This window comes from Pseudovirgaria hyperparasitica, assembly GCF_010093815.1.
Source record: "Pseudovirgaria hyperparasitica strain CBS 121739 unplaced genomic scaffold EJ05scaffold_10, whole genome shotgun sequence".
NCBI classification, from domain to species: Eukaryota; Fungi; Ascomycota; class Dothideomycetes; order Acrospermales; family Acrospermaceae; genus Pseudovirgaria; species Pseudovirgaria hyperparasitica.
Window position 1 is genome coordinate 823,899 of NW_022985558.1, and position 19,171 is coordinate 843,069.

Genomic DNA, 19,171 nt, shown 5'->3' on the forward strand with positions numbered 1-19,171 from the left:
ATGGACATGGACGCGAATGGGTTCAGCCTCATTTGCATTACTGCCACTGCCACACTCACGAGAATCCAGGTAATTACTCCTTGACTACGTAGTGCATACTGAGTCACTCCGCTGCCATACCCAATCGCTACATCACTGCTACAGCGCTATCACTTTCGGCTTGTCCAGCACTCGTCTCTACCTTGCATATTGACCCTCGTGTCCTGGCCTGCATCGCCATCACGCGAACCCCTGTTCAGCGGCCCACGTCTCCCGCCCGCAAACTATTTGGACGGGGCGCAGTCCACTTGACCTCGAACACTCCTGCGACCCAGGCTTCAGCCCAGTGCCGACTAAGCACCGTGTTTACCTAGGTAGGTTTGTGATCTGGCCATTCTGTGTCCATCTATGCGCCGGCTTGTGACTTGTGATTGTCGTCATTCTCGTACTATGGTTAACTAATATCAATGCTTGACTTCGATATCTAAAAATATACACAGAAGACAGCACTAAGGATAACTTCGGCCTGTCCCGGTTGGACCCATAGTTTGGACCACGTCTCGTGTATGCTGTGCGTGCTGTATACTCAATGTCTCGTTTGAAACTTCTCGCTTCTACCCGACGAAACATTTTTAGACATTCTGGGAAACTTGTGCAACGTTTGCTACGAAACTGACGGCGAGATGCGAGTTCTGACAGATAATGTGTTGTGCAGCGCCGTTTTTTGCCTTTTGGCTTGCGCACTGCTAGTAACCGTGTAGTGACGTTTCTATCTGGGCAGACTCATCTTGGCATACTTCTTATTCGAGAAATATATACCTTATCATCAAGAGGGTTATTGACACCACCACGGAACTGATGTTGTCAACCGGATGAATTGACTGAATTGCATGGTAGATCGATGTGATGATGCCTGAGGCCGCGATATTCGCACCCTTCCCAAATGCACTCTGAAAATTGAGCGTTCATCGACTGTCTTCCAAAGCTAATAATTCCGTACCACCTATTCCAAGATGGCAATCTTTACTTCCTCTACGATCATCCGCCTCACCTCCATCCTGCATCTCACAATTGCGTACTACCTGCTTGTGTCGCCAAAGACAGTCGCTGACCAGAATTTTGTGTACATGTTAGGGGAAGCTATGGGCATCGTAAGTGACCCTTAAGGTCTACGATTCGTGACCTTGCTGACTCTAGTAGCCCCAAGTCACTGCCTTCAACAAGGCATCCCCTGTTACAGCTCTTCTTGCCGTTCTATTCGCGTTCCTCGGGCTCTCCGATTTCGTAGCCGCGTCCATCAACGAAGAAGCTTCCGTCGCATACTGGAGCGCACAAACGCCTGTTCGACTGATATTCCTGTTCATCATCTCGGGATACACATATCTGTTCAAGAGGGGTGGTATTTTGAGTGCCAAAGGCGTCTCATATCGAGCAGGAGCAGGAGATGAGCTGAAGAACAGCGTGGTGTTCGGCTGGGCTTTTGTGGAGATCACGGCTTGGTTCTGGGTAAGAAAGACATGACTTTGGCTCATGAGAACTTACTGATCTCCGCTCTAGGTCTTTGCAACTATGAAAGAGGAACGGAGGCAGACCGCTGTGCGCGCCGAGGAAAGAAAGAAGAGGGAAGAAAATATGCTGTAGTGAGGCTTCCGGCTATCTGTCGTTGTTTCAGTCCGCTACCTACAGGACGTTATCGTTGCGCTTGCAAATCGTACCCACGGCTCTCACAATTGCGACCACCCATTACCCACCCACCCGCACGAGGCAAGAAGAGGTTGGGCCTAGATTGATATCAAACACCTACTCAGCAGGCGGTCCTGCTGTTAGGGAATTGAGGCCTATCTGGCTTCTCCCAAGTGGTTGTGGAAATCTTGTTCGGATAAAACAAACACGAAGTTTTCTGAACACCTGGGCTGAAATTCGCATCCTCCCACACTCATACCTTGCGAGCACGACGATTTCGGGTAGCACCAATAACGAACCAGGTGCAAAACCAACGCTGAAGCGGCAAGCATTGACAATAAACATCAATCCAGCTGTGGTGCAATAGCACATTGAAGAAGACAGGTCAAATGATAGCAGTCTACAACTAGCTCCCTACTGAGCGTCAGTACTTCAACACATGTACTCAAAGTGTGAGAATGTGTATATACATGAGAGATGAGATAGAGGATGTCAGCCTCACTGTATCAACATGCGGTCAATAACCCAATCTTATGAATATGCGATACTACATATACGACGGTATAAAGGCAGATATGTACGTGTCGTTTTCTAGGCTTAATCGTATCATTACAGGGCAGACAAAAGGATGGCCGATGTGGGTACGTGAGTTGTACTCATAGATGTCTTACAACGTAGACTCGTATTCTTATTCCACAAAGTAAGATGTTAAATAAGTATAAACAAAGATGAACTTATTCACGATTTAGCCTGTGGAACAGACCCACTTAGGGCAATTGTCGATAAAAATAAAGGGATCTGCATGTGGACCGCGGCCCCCTAGGGGTGGGAGGGGAGCTAGAGCCTAGCTCGCCTAGATCCATGTCAAGGGTCAAGGGTGAAGGATGAAGAATGCTCAGGCAGGATCCTGGCCTCTATTGAACTCAGCCCCAAAGTGCTGCTCGTATTCTACTCTCAACCCCAACCGCAACTCCTGAACGCATCCGTCCCTTCAACATGGCCTCCTAACAGAGCTGATATACGGACAAGTCACATCCTTTCGTGTCAGGTAGCCTACAGCATCCTTTGTGCGCACATGAGCCATGAATCAATACGGATATCAGACCTATGGCTCAGGCCCTCCTCCGAACCAGAATCAAAATTGGCAACAAAACCAGAGTACGCAATGGCAACATACCGCACAAGATCAGGTACAACAACAACATCAGCAGCAGCAGCTACCACAATCTGGCTACAACCCGGGGACCTATGGAGTCATGCCTGGCGCGCAACAGAACGGAGCGCCTGTGCCCCAAATACCGGTACGTGTCGAGACTTCGGCTTCATCTGAGCCAACCTAGCTCGAAGCTAACTTGTGCCAGCCCAGAGATTCAAGCCAGCAATATTCACAATATAATCAAAATGCTCCTCCTCCTCCACCGAAACTTCCTGGCGTATATCAGTCGAACTCACAACAACATACCTATAGTGCTCCAACTCAACCGCAAAACTCGTATGGCCAAAGCAATGTGCCATACCAGGTACCCCAACCACCTGTCCCACAGCCTTACTATCCCCCTCCGTCAACGACACAGACTCCCGTGCAGTATGGCTCCACGCAGGGTAGCTTCTCCGCGCCCTCACCTCCGGTTCCGTCATCGAGCATGCCGGGAATGAGTGAGAGTAGACCTGCTTATATACCGCCTTCTCTATCAGGCCAAGGCGTTGCGTCGTATATGCCGAGCAATACAAATCCTCTACCAGGTGTCTACGTTCCTCCTCCTCCAGATGTTCCGGCCTGGACCCAGGCCAGTCAAATTGCCCCAAAGAACAAATTCAAATATACGCCTCCAGTCGTACATCCCAACTACCAGAATAGCACTCCAGATTACGGCACGAATCCAGCAGGAGTACACTCATACCAACAACCTGGTGTCCCATCCTCAGGACAGCATATGCCACCACAGAACCAACAGCAATGGGAAAGCCAGGGACAGCCGCAGCAATACGCCCATACTGCCCAAGGCCAGTCTGAGTACACGAACCCCACTCCAAATCATACTCAGCAGAATCTGTATCAACAGCCGACCCAACAAACACAGAGTTGGAGTGGCCCTCAAGAGCCGAATCCACAGCATGTATACAGCAATCAGCCACAGTCGCAGCCACAAACGCAAAATAATTGGCAGCAGCAAAGCATGAGTCAAGACAGCAACTTTCACACTTACCCACAACCTCAAAATCAGCCAGATCATCGCCCGTCTATTCCTATTTCTCAGGATTCGTATTCATCTGTCTCTTCGCCTCATAATGAGCCCATATCACCCCTTTCACACAGGCAAAGTATGGACTTTGGTAGAAGCAATCTACCCATAAGGAGAGCGGACTCCCTTGGTCTAGGTCGTAAACCTGTAGGGTCATCTGCAAGCTCAATCAAGGAAGAGGCTGTGCCACCAACAGCCCAAGCTCACACTATCTCTCCTGCGACACCGGCTGCGACCGGAGCATCTGCTCTTGGGTTCGGGGGGCCCTCGGATTGGGAACATTTCGGCGCGGGCGTCGAAGAGGTTGATGACACCGCAAGCTTTGATGCGAAGGTCACTCAGGGACCACCGTCACCTAAAGAACATATCAGCGAACTTCCAAGCAACCCTTCACCTCCGCCACATTCCGCATCCACCCAGGAGGTGGACCATCGCCCCGGACCTGCCACCGAAGGCTGGCCTACTCCACCAGCGCCTGCGCCTGCGACGTTAGACATGCCTCCTCCGGGTCTCCCTACTGGGTACGACCCGATTCCGCCACCAGAAGCCACACATAGTTCGAACGCCAGTGTCGTCTCCATTGAGCAAGGACGGAGCGGGACTCCAGCCCAGCAACAGTGGGACCGACGGTCTGCTCCAAGTTCTCGACCATCTTCCATAGCCAGCTTAAGACAGCCATGGCAAAGGCCAACCGTCCCTCCAAATAAGATATCGGAGACGACTAGTACCTCCATGTCAAATGACGGTGGCTTCGTGTCTCCTAGTCAACATTCCAACCAGATACATCAATCTCTCGGGCCTTCGTCTAACGAGAATCAAGGAGCATCAGCAGCGCAGCAACAGCACGACCCTCATGATCACTCTGTAATGCATGCTGCGCATGTATCTCCTGTGCTTGAACCGAACAACGATATCAATAGCGGTAATAAACCAGACGAAATTGCCTCTCGCTTTGGTATCGATGACGGATCACTGACCATGGAGAGCAAGCAAGCCCCGGTGGAGCGCCAGGATACTCCAAAACCCGGAACGCCACCAAAACCAAGAGATCTTATTCCTGATCTTGACCCGTGGTACGCTGGCTCTTTGGAACGGTACATTGAGATGCTTCGGCAAGAAGCTGCGGCTCTAGCCGTTGAAGATAAAATAAGTATCTTCAAAGGGTTCTTAGCTGCTGAATCCCAAGCCCGCGGTATACCTTACTACCACGACCTACCTGTTGGCCCAGTAATCGCTGCAATATCGGATACAGCGGATGCACAGCTGAAAGACGAGCATGAGGGGGCCGTGATCGAGTCGAAACCAAGTCTGGATGTGACTAGACCGAAGGTATCTACTACCGTCGATGATTTTGTCCTTGTGAGCACCGAAGAGCAGTACAGTCCTGGTGGTCGACCGGTCATGATTGGTCGGTCTCAAGATCAAGATACACCAGCTTCAGACGTTCGTGAAAATGACAGTAGCCGGCCACCGACGAGGGAATCTCCGGATGACCAGACAAAGTCTTTTGTATCGCGTGAGAACCCAGATCCAGCGCGGAAGGGGAGCCCGAGTAATGCATACACGCCATATCGCCACAATTTGACGACCAGTGACTCCAACCAGTCTGCTAAATTGACATCTTCAGCTCCAGTCCCAGATGACACCAGCCCACCAAGTACACAACCTACACAAGATATGCCCCCTCCGGGCTTCAAACCATACACCCCTACGGAAGTACTTACCAGTGTGTCGATGGTTGCTTCGCCTCACTTGTTTAGTCCGACTGCAGAGGGTCATAGATTTACGAGCTCCAATTCGAGACAGGAGCATGATCTGTTCTTCAATAAAGAGCCACCCAAACCGGAAGCAAAACTTATTCCCTCGACTTCGATCAGCCCCGCGACGCCAGTGGATCGTAAGCCCGATTCGCCTCCCATTGACGTCCCTAAGGGAAACCCGCCACAGAGTCTACCGACGAATCCTGAGCCATCACATGTGTCGACGTCCGTCCCAAATAAACAAGCCGATGTGCATAACCTCAAGTCGAAGTTGCCGTCACGAATACCTTCTGTAGCCCCGTCCCATCCCCACCTAGCCATGATACTGGACGATCTCCCTAAACGCTTTCCATCGAACTTTGCATTCATCTCCGAGTTGACCAAGTCGTTCGAGGCCACCGCCATGGTGCTGCGTCAGAAGAATGAGAAAGAGCGCCAACAGCGACAAGAAGCCGAGGAGGCGCGTACGAACAGCTTATTTGATAACAATGAAATCAGCTACGCGGATATTGGTGTCCTTGAAGACAAGTTCAAGGCTGATGAAGCGCAGCACAAGGCACAGGAAGACCAGGCAGAGTACAACAAGTACAACGAAGCTGTCTTCAACGAAGTGTACCTACGTCTGCAAAAGGAGATCGGCGAGCTTATGGAGTCCTGGCAAGAGACAATATCTCACCTCGAGCATGGCCTTGCTGGCAAAGCCGCCATCGAAGGCGGCTCCACGGAAGGCGAGCCCGGGACCACTTTTCAAGCTGTTCAAACGATCCGCGCGCTGCACAGGGCTCTGGAAGAGCGTCATGATCGTGTTGCGGGTGCTATTTCGGAACGCGATAAGAAATATAAGAAGACACAAGTGCAGCCGCTGTATGCAGCAGGCAATATCAAGAAACTGAAGGAAATGGAGCGACACTTTGACGCCGCAGAGAAGAATGCGAGCCTACAACACCGCGAGCAACGCGCTATGCGGCTCAAGGAGTTGTTTGATATTGTTGAGTATAATGTGCAGCGTGCTGTAGAGCAGAACTTTTCATACCGCAAAGAGATTCTAGACGCTCTGCCTGCGGAAAGCGATCCTGAAGTTCGTAAAACGGCCAAGGATACATTACGTCTCTTGTCGGATAGCTCGATGGATCTCATGCAGGCGTTGGGTGAGATCGAGCGTGAGCTGTGTAATGCAGAATTCGATGTCGAAGTCGGACGTACGCGTGCAAGGCCCGAGGCTGTGGACGATGCTGTCATCAAGAAGGTGGAGACGCAAGGGGCCAAGGAAGTAGAACGAGTGGAGCAAGATGTCAGAGAACGTCTCGCGGTACTCGAAGATGCATGGAAGGAGGTCGAAAAGGCCTTTGAACAGTCTGAACAGCCATCACCACCCACTGACGATGGGCTAGATGACAGAGCTCGAGCTCAAAAGAGAGCTCTCGAGGAGGCGAAGAGGAGGAATGGGGATCTTTGACTGGCATAATATGTGAGAGAGATCTGAGTTGGAAAATTGCGATTTGAGGATTTTGCGCACATATCACGACCTTTCGGCATTGCTCGCATGGTGTAAGGCGCATCTCTATCTAGGATACCATCTAAAGTTGGTGTTTGGTTCGCGTCACAATGTTCCTCTTGCGAGAAGGCTACTGTATATGTATATAGCTCTATAGAAAGGGTGTTTGCAGTACCAAATTCAGACCCAGCATTCTGTATGAGGCCCCGAGATAGACATCGCTATATTACATGATGCATCTGTTCTTGATTGGCGCCGATTCAAGGGGCCTGAAGCTTCTACCAGTCCATGGTCACCAGATCCAGTTCCTCGTTCCAGTTTCGAATGAGCAAGAGATCAGGTTTTTTTTTGGAAGGTTCGTCGACATAAATCATCTGAGGTTCAGGATTCAAAGGAAAACCACCCATACTGTAACCTGTCATCTTCGGATGATCAAGGCTTAATGGATCGAGGAGTGTGCGCGAAAGGCGCATACTCGTTTCAATTTCCCCTTTTCTCATTTGTAATACCTTTTTGCGCTCACCACTATAACCTCTTCATCGCAGGCATCCCTTTACCCGGTCTGCCACTCTAGCGACGACCAGACGAGTCTGTGGTCCACGACACAAGATAGATGCGTGCGGCACGGAGTTCAAGATACAATATCTCACGCCATGCACGCATGGGTATGCCGTGGACAGATATCACAACTCTAACGACCGCCTATCTCCCATACGCCAAACACCTTCCATCTTGTCCATTTAGTATCGCCGCGAAGCATACCCGCCCCCCCAAAAAAATAAAACCACTCAAGCGCTCATTTCCGCTGCGTCAGCTCTGCCAATTGCGCCTCTAGCGCAGCGACCTGGCCTGTCGTACATCAGCATCATCGTTTGCTCTACGTCAAGAAACGACTGAAAACACACAAGGGCCGGGGGGAGAACGGGGAATGGAGGGGGGACAAGGAGAAGGCTATGCATAGACTCACCTTTCAGATCCCTGGCCAATTCAATGTTCTCGAGCTTCAGCCATGCGAAGAGCAGGAGCTCGTATGTGAAGAGGGCGCCGAGGAAGACTTTGAGTACGGGGGAGCCGAATGTGTAGTAGAACTCGCGCTATCAGGGATTTTGTTAGCTTTCTCTCCCTCTATATATATATATATATATGTGTGTGTGTGTATGTGTGGTGTGTGATGTGGGTGTGTAAATTGGACGAGGGTTACGTACGTGCGGGTTCGACTTTGGAGGCGTGGGAGGGTGTGGTTGTTGTGGTTGAGGAGGTTGGTATGCGGGTTCTGAGATGCAGCGCCGGGAGGTCAGTGTTGTGGTTGCGATTGGGGGCCAGGAGGGTGTGAGGCGGGAGTGAGAGAGTGCGGAGCGACGAGGAGGAGCGGCGAGTCGGGCGAGACGGGTGGTGAGTTGGAGTCTTGAGGTGTTCATCGTGGAATTGGAGCGGAAGTCCTGTCTCTTTCGCGACGGAGAGGTTTGCAGCTTGTAGGGGAGGTAAGTAGTAGTTGACGTTGGTGGAAAGGCGAAGCTTGCTTTAAAGAGCTCTATGCATACTTTGTAGATGGATCTCACAAGCCGACAGGGATCATCCCGCGCGTGAACCTAGCGGCGCCAAGAACTGGGGATGGGATTAGGACAGGTTGTCAGCAAGTAAGCGGCCTGCTTTGAATAACGAATTAACATCTGTACTCTTCTTTTTCTCCTCTACAAACCGAGCCGATATAACACGGCACCATCCTCCTCGTTCTACCTAATTCTCCCAAACCAACCGTCTCCCGTGCGCTGTACTACACTCTACGTTCTTCCTCACCCTCGGCTCCATACGTACAAACATATACATACACTCAACAATGGTCTGTCGTTGAGAATGCTGCCCGGGAAGATGCATAGCCCTGACATGTTACCCTCCAGGCACAAACACCTCAGCAGCGTATGGCTAACGCCAAATACGCCAAGCGCGAAGAGGCAAAGCATGGCAAGCCTCAAGCGGCCCTGCAAAAGAAGGAGGTTCACAAGAGTCCCATCAGCAAGGGCTGGATTAGTGAGTTCTCGAAACACTCCGGAGAAGAGAGTCATCGTATTACAGAACATAAATGGCTGACACAATGTCAACCTTAGTCCTCCTTGCCTTCGTTGTTTGCGGTGGATTGATTGTCGAGCTTTTGAGGTTCTTCTTCTAAGCATATAAAGCACAAAATGAGAAGAGATTATGCTGCTGCTCAAAGAATAGTACTTGTCTGGTTGTACATCTCATGCATCGCTATGGTGTCTACATATTGGAGTTCATGGAATATCCACGGTCACGGCTGGAGAGAGTTTACGATTAAAAGTGTGGGTTGCTTCTTTGTTCATATGCTATAGCCTATACAATGCAGTGTACAGATCTCATCTAAGACCCTGAGGGCTCATCAAGAGATATCAATCTCCGTTTCTTCTTCTTTTTGGGCTTCGCGTCTGGTTCTCCATCCGCTGCCCCCTCAACTAAAGCGTCAGTCCCTTCGACAGGTTTCTTCGCCTTCTTTTTCTTCTTAACGACAATGGCTTCTCCGCCTTCATCTACCGTTGGGGTATCATTCCCTTCAACCTTGGCTTTCGGCTTCTTCTTCTTTCTTTTCACGACCGTGCCTTCAGGAGGTAGATGCTTGGCCTCTATCCTCTCGTTGGCGCGCTGCATCTCCAGCCGCATGCGTTCGACTTCTTTGATTGCTTTTGCCATTTCTGCTTCCTCTTGTTCCCGTCGCTCGATGTCAAGTTTGCTTACATGATCCCCATCCTCGTCGAGTGATAGGCTACCAAGACCTGAGGAGTCGAGTTGCAGCAATGCCTTCTTACCCTTCGCCGAGGACCTTGGTAAGACCAGCTCAGGACGCGCGGATTCCAAAGACGATACGTCTTCACTACCAAGATTCTCATCAGTCAGTATCTCGAAGTTTCGCCTCGTTTTTTGTTTTGGGGGCGCTGGTCCTGGACTCCTGTCACGAATTTGACCAGCTTGTGAGAGATCGAGATCCATGATCGGAATGGAATCGATATCAACCTCTTCTCCGTTGTTCGTTCTCAGTACGTTCGGAGTTGACGTACCGGATCCTTCAGCAGGTATATAAAAGGGGTCGTCCTTGTGTCGTTCTCTACGTTCTGCCTTCCTTCTCGCGACGATGTCCGGATCAAGATACTCTTCTTCTGCACTCCTCTGGTAGGATGTATACTCTGATTTTGGCTGCTCTAAGCGATCTGCTGCAGCCACAGGCTCTGGTCGCGTACTTGGCTTCTCGTAGTAGGCTCTCGAAACCTCGTCTTCGACATCGGATCCTAGAGCAGAATCATACTCCGCTTGCCGTAGTAGAGATTGTAGACTATTATTAATAGGAGCATCCAGATCTAGCTGATCGGGAGGAGTGACACGTTTCTGCGCACCGGGAGCCACAGGATTTAGTTCCATACCCATGAAAAGAGACGGTATAGCTTGTGTAAGCAATAATGGCGGGTCAGCAAAGTCTCCATGGGTGTCTCCTGTCTCCTGTGCGGACGCTGCTTCGGATGAAAGTCTCATGAGCTCAAGATATTCAACAGCTCGTTCTTGCACTTCCAAGTCTGGGTGCATGGCTAGAGGTTCCAAAAAATGAATCACTCTGGCTACCAAGAGAGACACAATTGTCTTACGCTCTGGGGTCCATGAGATGCTATCGCTCCCTGATAGATGTGCGAATACCTTGGGCACAGCCTGAATGAAGGTGGCGAGCGTTTGATTAGGTAAGTTTATGGTCGAAGGGTGTAGCAACGATGTCATGACAGCTTGAGGGTTCGTAGCCAGGTTTGCATATTCTCCCACGATCCAGGCGGCAGCCTCTAATACCCCTTGTCCACCATTGCCTGATACTGTGAACATCTTGTCTCTGGTATCCACAAGTACTAATGATTGAGCCGCTTCGGTGACCTCTGGCCGAACACTTTTGACCCTCACAGCTACATTACGTAGCTCGCGACCGATATCGTAGGATATATCGTCAGAAGTGAGACTATGGCCACCTCCTGTGTACTCCATGGCTCCCGTAGTACCCTTTACCGATGGACAAACCCGCACCAATTGGACCAAAACGTCGATATACCAGTCGAAGTCGTTGATATTCGCATATGTGTCGCGAGCACACATTTCTATGATTCTTCTAATCACGTTTATCCGGTAATCTTCTGGCAAAGGCGGTGCTTGGTCTGAACGAATCTCGGCAGGGCGTAACGATTCTTCGGCCTCTGAGTCATCTGAGTCTGCATAGGGTACCACACCGCCATGATATCCTCTATCGTTCTCCGGATCGGCTAGAGCGGACTCAATTGGCGCATTACGTAGCTGTCGCATCAATCGAGCGATTATTGAGACGAGGTTGTCGGGAGATACCAGACCCACGACCAGGTCGAGGGCTCGTGTTCGTATTGATATATCTGGGTCGTCAATACATTCAAGGATCACATCTTGGTGTAACGAGACCAGTTGTGGATGCGATGAAACAATGCTCTCAAATGCAAGTAAGGAGACGTATTTGACTGCAAACGTAAGTAGGGGCGTAAACCCTTTCTGGAAAACTCACGATTGGGGTCGCCCTCGATGACCAGCATGCTTCGTAATTTGCCAACGCATAGCTTCGCTATTTCGTCACCTTCCACGGTTCCTTCTATGCTTGCTAAGATACCACCTTGTATAATGCCGTGGATACATTCGTACAAGAGAGACATAGCAGGGGTCGTCTTGATGATATTTGTCAAGGGTGGTAGAAGCTTCTTCACGAGACGTGGTTCAAGGGGCGTCAGAGTTGCAAACTAGACACAGTAAGTCAAACGTCGTCGGGGGATCTTCCCATTGCCATACAAGTTTTATGATCTTGATAGCCATCCAATTATTTCCACCTTGAACTAGCAAGTCGAACAATCGCGGGGCCAAAGGGAGGAAGTCCTGAGGTCGCCGCCATCCCAGCTCGCAGATTACGTTCACGACAGCAGCAGTAACGCTGGGGTTTTCGTTCTCATCTTGTAGGCGCTCTTTAATCCTGGGCCAAGCGGGACGCAAGGTTTCTGGGTACACTAATGCCAACCGATATAACGTTACAATCGTCTTCTTCCTTATGAGGGGGCTCGAGTGTGTGAGTCGCGGAAGTATGTCTGAAAGCAGCGAGTTGGCCATGGAAGGATTGATCACATGTGGGACAGCTATAAGAGGGAGCGATATCGTAGTCAAGCTCGGAGATGTCAGGTCCTAGACCAGCGTCAGAGCATCTTTTTACGCAGGCCTTGAAGGGTGGTACACACCTTCTTCAATTGGTTTTCCGCCAACATGAGAACCTCAGTATCTTGTCTGAAGCTTTGGACTGCCGCCAGGTATCCAACCCTTTTCTGAGCAAACTTCTGCGACGATATCACCTCCAGTACGTGGAACGAGGCCCATGACATGTCGTGACCAAACATTTCGAGATACGTGAGCTTTAAAAGCGCGGTCGCCTTGAGGTCTGAGAGTATTCCTTAGCACTGAGCACCTGGGATCTGACTTTGATTTCCTCTGACCCATATCGGACCCTCTGATTTCCTTCCTGCATTCTCGTATGCTCTCTTGTATGTATTCCCTCTCGCCGCCCTTGTGGTTCCGCAGGCCACGGATGAGGTCATATAGAGACTTCTCAAACCTAAGTAGACGTTTTAGCTTGACGTGGGATCTTATGTCCCATAGACCTACATTTTAGCGGTCTGAGGCTCAAGCCTGCGGCAACGTCCAGGTTGCCTATTATTGAGCGATGGTGGTGGGGTAGCGGTCGGTCAAGTGTGACGAGTGCCCGAGAGACATAGTCGAGAAAGTGACACTCGTTAAAGTCTATAGGAAGTACATGAGCTTCACTTCAATTTAAGATTCGGAGAGTGTATGTGTAATATGTGTGCTCTATAGTTATAAGAATGGGCGCATGTCCAGTATATCAAGACGACCGCGTTCCGAACTAAGGCCGCTAAAGCTTCATCCATCAACAGTATCTCGTAACAAGCATCTAACCTGCCAACCTCCAGCCAATTCTTCCAGGTTCGAATATAACAACTTCTAGACATGGCTTTCCCTGATCTGCTGCACCCGCCCTCGCACACATCGCAGTCCTCCGCTCTCCGCCTCTCACAGGAAGCTCCGCGCATCCTTGCCAAAGCACCGACAAGCTCTCTCCCATACCCGCTCTCCCTTCTCTCCTCCTCCGAAACCGAAGAGACATGGACCATATACGAAAACCTCTTCCTCTCATGTCTAAGGACAGGAGACAATGTCTCCGCACGGAAATGCATCGACCACCTCACAGCCCGGTTCGGCGCGGTCAACGAGCGCATAATGGCACTGACGGGCATATACAAGGAGGCTGCGGCGGCAGACACGGCAGCTCTAGTGAAGGTACTAGACAAGTACAATGAGGCAATCCAAGCAGATCCAACGAATATGGTAATCCCAAGCATGCCATTTCGAACGCCAATCACTGACTGAGCCTAGCCTGTCCGGAAACGCAAAGTTGCAACCCTCAAAGCTCTCAATCGCCCTGCGGATGCCATTGCTTCTCTTGTAGAGCTCCTCGATCTCTCGCCCACAGATGCAGAAGCCTGGTCGGAGCTCTCAGACCTATACCTTGCACAAAGCATGTTCTCTCAGGCAATATACAGTCTCGAAGAGGTCCTGCTGATCTTTCCAAATGCCTGGGCCGTATGTTCACCTTAACATCAACCACGACAAACTACAGCGCTAACATTAATGCAAGATGCAAGCTCGCATGGGCGAACTCCTCTACCTCTCCTATCTCTCATCTCCCGCCGACCCCTCCACGCTCAGCGAAGCTCTGCGCCGGTATTGTCGCAGTCTTGAGCTTTGTGACGACTATTTACGCGGCTACTACGGGCTCAAAATTACATGTCAGAAGATTCTTGAAAATGCACCCAAGACTAGCTCCAAAGCAGTAGCCGCTTCAGAGGACTTACCGCCCCCGAGTCCTGCAAAAGTAGAGAAACTCCACGAATTGGCAACAAAGAAGCTAGCGGAAATTGTGCGAAGAGCCAGTCAGCAAGAGCCAGGTTGGGATGGCTATGATGAGGCGGAACTGATAGCGGCAAGAGCACTACTAGATAGAGACGCAGAAGTTATAGTGAGGTGAAAATACAGAGTGTCAACGAGCTTTGCACCATACTAGGGATCAGCACGTTTGCTGTGTGAACGGAGGCGTGTATTGAAAGAATTTAGGAATAGGTGTGCTATCGTCACTATGCTAAGGTTGCTAATGTGCTGATCTGCTACGTCTATATAGAGGCACACCCTATGCGGACTCCACAAGGTTGAGGAGAGACAAAAAGTGCCGAAAAGGATGAACAGGAATGAGAATGAGGGGATATCGCAAACCTCGCTATGCCAGTGCACCAAATCATTTAGTCATTACCATGTGCCCAACAGCACCAACTGATGTAAGCTGGCCCCTATGTTGGGCGCCATGCATACCGCATGTTTCAAAATCATTGCCCATATGCCACTATTCTATCGTTAGTAGATGTCTCAAAAAGAACATAACATGGATACCTACAGGCAGGGATCACAATCGGACCAAACTTGAGTGACGTATTGTACTGCCCATCCCCTTGGACCATAAAATCGACCGCGATGCTCAGTCTCCCAGCTGAGCCTCCATTAGCTTGCTGTCCTGTGAAGTTTCCATGTACAACATCCGGATCATAAGCGACGCATGCCACGTAATTGCGCCGGCCCATAAGGCGTTTCATTTCTCGTGGTTGGCCATTCACATCCTGAGTGAATATCTCCATCATGTCCTCTTTTGTATCAGATACGACATTTGTGCTACGATGGCCGTTGGCAGGGACGTAGAGCTGTTTGTTATTGTGTAGGAGGCGAAGTACGTATGAAGAAGGTGGAGTGTTGACGATCGAGGACGATATGATCTGATACATGGACTTGTGATCCTGTGGCTTGGACGGGTCGTGAAGAAGGCCAGCACCGCAGCAGTTGACATCTGTGTACGTCGTCAGCTCTATTGAGGTTGAGATCAAAGATAAAATATTACCCCCGGAAAGGAAAGTCATGCGGAGAGACTTGTTGTGTGCGATGCCTTGTAATGTGCGGATGAGATAGGTTCGCTCGAGATCCTACATGTCATGGTCAAAATAAGCCGAATTCCTGACCTTCCTCGAACTGACCTTTGAATCATGTGTCCACTGATCTCGGAGCTCGTCAAGCATGTCAATATCGCCGAATGGACTGAGGATTCCGCTCATTAGGCCGGACTTTCCAACCGCTTTCTTTACTGAGCTGAACCCATCTCCGACCATACTCTTCGCTCCTACCACCCCAGCCATCGAACTGGTAACTTTACCTAGCATGTTGAAAGTACCAGTCACGGCCTTCTTGCCAGTTGCCATAGTGCTAGCTAAGTGCTCTACGGATTCGAGTCTAGGGTAAACAATCGGGACCGGAATCATCCATATACAATGCTGTACGCTATGTGGAAGCATCGCAATCTTTGGAAAGAGCCCCTGATACGTTGGACCAGCCATGACCTGATGTGGATTTCGCTCCGAACGGCAGTCTGGGCCGACTACGACAACAGCAGGTCCCAGGTATTTTACAAAGTGCCAACCAGTTCCTGTAATGGTGAAGAGATCTTGATCACCACTAACATTACGGAGAATTTCGAGTGTAGTATGATGCTGGAACAGCAAGTACATTTCGATGCCTATCCTCCCAATGTTCTTAAACATGTTAGAGAATTGCATATACTCAGGGTACGAGCCAAAACCATCAAAACTAGGTAAGAGTCAGTACTTACTCCTACAGATAACCTGCCAGTGTACACTTACATATCATGGTCATCTAGGGTCAGAATGTGAGGTATCTGAGCGAAAGCTTCTCGTAGCTGTGGTTGATCAAAGTGGCTAGTATAATAGTGAAAGTAGGCGTGTGTGACGTCTTCTTCATGCTTTGCTGTCCAAGGGGCATTTTTGCGTATCTCTTTGCCACTCGTCGCCGTCCATTGCTTGAGAAGAGGAATTTCCTTCCATATTCGATCAGCATAAATTTGGTCTCCGAGGCCTAATTGAACGTGGAAACCTCCACATTCAGCATGTTTCTGCAGAATATCTTTCCACATGAATCCTACGCCACCAAGCTTAGCGCGCTCATTCTGATTCACATTCAAGGCAAAGTCGTTGCCTGAGTGCGCAACGAATCGCCAGCTAGTCTCATAACGCCCCGCGACCAAGAATTCATATCGCGTACAGCCGAGATGAGATGTAATGGCATACGTCCATTTCGCCGCATGATCATCCTCCATTTTCAAATCGATGTCATATCTGTAGAACATCCATCGTTGGTGAGTGTATATAGGATTGGCTTTCAATTGACGAGGGTTGGGGGAAAGATCAATACTCTGGTGAATATGAATGGTAGGCGGTTGGGGAGCATCAGTGACGAGTAGAATTGAGCCAAGCCAGAGTCCACGCTCAATATCCATATTGGTGTAGCGCAGGTATGGCCCAAAGTACACACCATTCGTAGGTGCAACCTTAAACATGTCAATACCTGCTGTGGGGGGTGGACCTGTAAACCCTGTAGTCGTAGGGGTGGCCAGGCCAGCCATGCTCATCATATTTTCTTGGTACGTCGCATGTTGAGTAGTAATACCTGGAGAAAGCAGAGGCTTGCTAAATGAGCTAGTACTAGGAGACGTCAGGGGATTCACAAAGGTACCAACTGGTGACATGGGCTCGTTGAGGTTGAGCGGAGTTGGCCCTTTTGGAAATTCCCATTGTGTCGACTGTGTTGGAAGGTGTATATAATAGTACTGCCCAGAGTTCTGATCCAGATGCGCGATCCACCCTTCTGGTAGAGGAGGAGGAGATGCAGGCCCAGGACCAGGGGCTGGAGAAGAATTTACCTGGGCATACTGTACTGGTGTAGAACCAGGTTGTAAATTGGAAGGACCAGCCTGTTGCCGGGGATCATTGGCGAATGCAGGATGTGATTGCATGCTTGGATCCGCTGGAGCAGTGCTCGGAGTTGGTTGAGTCACCACTGGGCGCGGTTTCTCGTTAGGATAACCTTGGGCTGTACTGGTCCCACCTCCAATGCTCGAGTATGCGGGTGGTGGTTCCTCGTGAATATTGAGCCGGTTCATTTCCTGTTCGATAGGGTGTTCTGGGTGTATTACAGGTGCTTGAATGCCACCTTGCCCACTGCTATGCTGCTGTAACGGTATTGGTGCCTGACTTGGCGGGGACGATCCTGTTGCAGCGGGCGAAGATCCTCTGACTTCTGTAGGCCCTTGGTATACCATCGGTGGTCCATGAGGCTGACTCCCTGGCTGCTCAGTCGGTGTCCACGGCCGTCTTGGAGGCTGCTGCTGTTGTTGAATTTGAGGCGGCGGCGTGGGTTGCTGGACGGGTTGTCCCCCACCGACATTCGTCCTAATTGGGGGCGGACTTCCGTATTGATTCTGTCTTTGGGAAGCAGCTGCGCTTTGTGCTTGTATGTTACTGAGAGTTGATGTTCCGGCAATGCCTGCAGCTGCATAGCGTGCTTCGATATCACCATCTGGAGGCCCGACTATTGGGGTTTCTGGAGGTGGAGGAGAACCACGTTGTGCTTTCGTGGTGGCGTTCGAGGCTGTCGAACTCAGGCGGTTGACGCCTCCGGGATTTGGTATTTTGAGACCCGAGCCTTTAGAGCCACCTCCATTGGGTGGAGGCCAGTATTGCTGGTGGTATTCTGGGTACGGATTTGCGTTTGCAGCATCCCCCGGTACCCCTGGAGGACGGGGTGCCTTCTGGAACAGATCTTCCTTGTCAGGCGTCTCTGGTCCTGGAGATTGTGGCAAAGGTTTCGGAGCGGTCCCTCTCCTCTCGCCGAGGGACTGCTTTGGCGCAGCCTGCTGCTGCGCATAGCCTGATAATGTTGGTCGGTTCGGATCGTTCGCATCGAATTTGACTCTGGTTGAAGGGGAACCAGAAGTTTGGCTGGTATTCGATCGACGTCTTCCACTTTCCACTGCTGTCGGATTCTTCGAGCTTCGTTCTCTTTCTGAAGACATTGGGCTGTATACTGGCCGCGCGGCCGGGCGATCGTCAGGATATGGTAGAGGAGCAGTGGGGGCTTTGGTAGGAGGTGGGAAAGCTTGTTGCGCCGCCCGACCATAAGCTGCTGAGGCACTGTCTGCGGATCCGGTACGCTGGGCGGGCGAGACTGGTGAGTTGTCCTTCTTTTGAATCCTTAGAGGGCCCACGGTAGGAGTCTCTGGGTCATTTGAGGCTGGAGGGCGCATAAAAAGCTCCTCGTCGGCTCGTCCTTGGCGCCGTTGGCCATCCATAACTTCAAGAAGCAAGCACACGTCTGGTATTCTTTATGCGCTTCCGAATCTGCTGTGGCGTTGCTCCGTGTACGTTGTTGTCGTCCGTTGCGGGGTCGTGGGATATAAATGCGGGGTCCTTGTGAGCGACTCGTATGATGCGCAGGTAGGAAGAAGAGTCAGGAGCTTTGAAGGAGAGAGGAGTTTGAAGTATGAGGCAGTGAAGAGCCCGAACACTAGGCAGATGATTCTGTGACGTTGTCGTATCACAGGCCCCAACCTGGGCTTGCAGCAATGAGGATGGACTGGGCAGCAAGGAGGGTGATGATGATATGATTGGCCGACGAGCCGCGCGCGTTCCAAATCGTCACGCCAAGCGTACTCCACCGCCCTTGCTTGCATCCCATCATCCATGACAAGCTTGACGAGGTCTCCATTTGGGTCCGCAACTTATCTAAACGAAACGGGCGGTTTTAATATCATTATAGATATCACGAAATCGTTGTATACTAGATCTGGTCTTAATAGGATTGAGTAAAATTGATAGGATATCCGACATGTAGGATGACTTCATATATTCACCTCGTGCGTTATGTGGAAGAATGGTTTGGTTACCAGCATAGTAGTATTTGTGAGCTATCTCATCCTTTGATTATCAGTGCAGATGTCACCTCCA

The 19,171-nt window shown here is 50.4% G+C and overlaps 7 protein-coding genes across 7 annotated transcripts; 4 read left to right on the forward strand and 3 right to left on the reverse strand.

Annotated features, from left to right (window-relative positions):
- The first annotated feature begins 801 nt into the window (after positions 1-801).
- On the forward strand, positions 802-1,640 carry EJ05DRAFT_52727 (uncharacterized protein). Its single transcript, XM_033748888.1, has 2 exons — positions 802-1,130; positions 1,180-1,640. The coding sequence occupies exons 1-2, from the start codon at positions 993-995 to the stop codon at positions 1,498-1,500; spliced, it is 459 nt and encodes a 152-aa protein (XP_033599486.1). The 5' UTR covers positions 802-992; the 3' UTR covers positions 1,501-1,640.
- A 965-nt stretch (positions 1,641-2,605) lies between these two features.
- Positions 2,606-7,465, forward strand: EJ05DRAFT_511783 (uncharacterized protein). Its single transcript, XM_033748264.1, has 2 exons — positions 2,606-2,963; positions 3,024-7,465. Exons 1-2 carry the CDS (start codon positions 2,745-2,747, stop codon positions 7,119-7,121), a joined length of 4,317 nt encoding a protein of 1,438 aa, XP_033599487.1. The 5' UTR covers positions 2,606-2,744; the 3' UTR covers positions 7,122-7,465.
- Positions 7,466-7,956: 491 nt separating this feature from the next.
- Positions 7,957-8,578, reverse strand: EJ05DRAFT_501580 (uncharacterized protein; the record flags this gene model as incomplete). The annotated part of the gene is made up of 3 exons (XM_033747132.1): positions 7,957-8,009; positions 8,128-8,254; positions 8,366-8,578. 3 exons carry the CDS (start codon positions 8,576-8,578, stop codon positions 7,957-7,959), a joined length of 393 nt encoding a protein of 130 aa, XP_033599488.1.
- Positions 8,579-9,079: 501 nt separating this feature from the next.
- On the forward strand, positions 9,080-9,681 carry EJ05DRAFT_511785 (uncharacterized protein; the record flags this gene model as incomplete). The annotated part of the gene is made up of 2 exons (XM_033748265.1): positions 9,080-9,188; positions 9,266-9,681. The coding sequence occupies 2 exons, from the start codon at positions 9,080-9,082 to the stop codon at positions 9,325-9,327; spliced, it is 171 nt and encodes a 56-aa protein (XP_033599489.1). The 3' UTR covers positions 9,328-9,681.
- EJ05DRAFT_477265 (Adaptor protein complex AP-3 delta subunit) lies at positions 9,472-13,082 on the reverse strand. Its single transcript, XM_033744210.1, has 6 exons — positions 12,867-13,082; positions 12,698-12,816; positions 12,446-12,642; positions 12,009-12,392; positions 11,731-11,959; positions 9,472-11,686 (listed from the first exon to the last, which is right to left on the reverse strand). Coding segments are annotated over exons 1-6 (3,081 nt in total). The 5' UTR covers positions 12,869-13,082; the 3' UTR covers positions 9,472-9,536.
- Positions 13,083-13,140: 58 nt separating this feature from the next.
- EJ05DRAFT_477266 (tetratricopeptide-like protein) lies at positions 13,141-14,673 on the forward strand. The gene is made up of 3 exons (XM_033744211.1): positions 13,141-13,604; positions 13,653-13,859; positions 13,915-14,673. The coding sequence occupies exons 1-3, from the start codon at positions 13,227-13,229 to the stop codon at positions 14,302-14,304; spliced, it is 975 nt and encodes a 324-aa protein (XP_033599491.1). The 5' UTR covers positions 13,141-13,226; the 3' UTR covers positions 14,305-14,673.
- On the reverse strand, positions 14,364-18,808 carry EJ05DRAFT_466338 (uncharacterized protein). The gene is made up of 5 exons (XM_033742805.1): positions 16,013-18,808; positions 15,353-15,959; positions 15,220-15,301; positions 14,725-15,168; positions 14,364-14,673 (listed from the first exon to the last, which is right to left on the reverse strand). The coding sequence occupies exons 1-5, from the start codon at positions 18,514-18,516 to the stop codon at positions 14,657-14,659; spliced, it is 3,654 nt and encodes a 1,217-aa protein (XP_033599492.1). The 5' UTR covers positions 18,517-18,808; the 3' UTR covers positions 14,364-14,656.
- Positions 18,809-19,171: the final 363 nt, after the last annotated feature.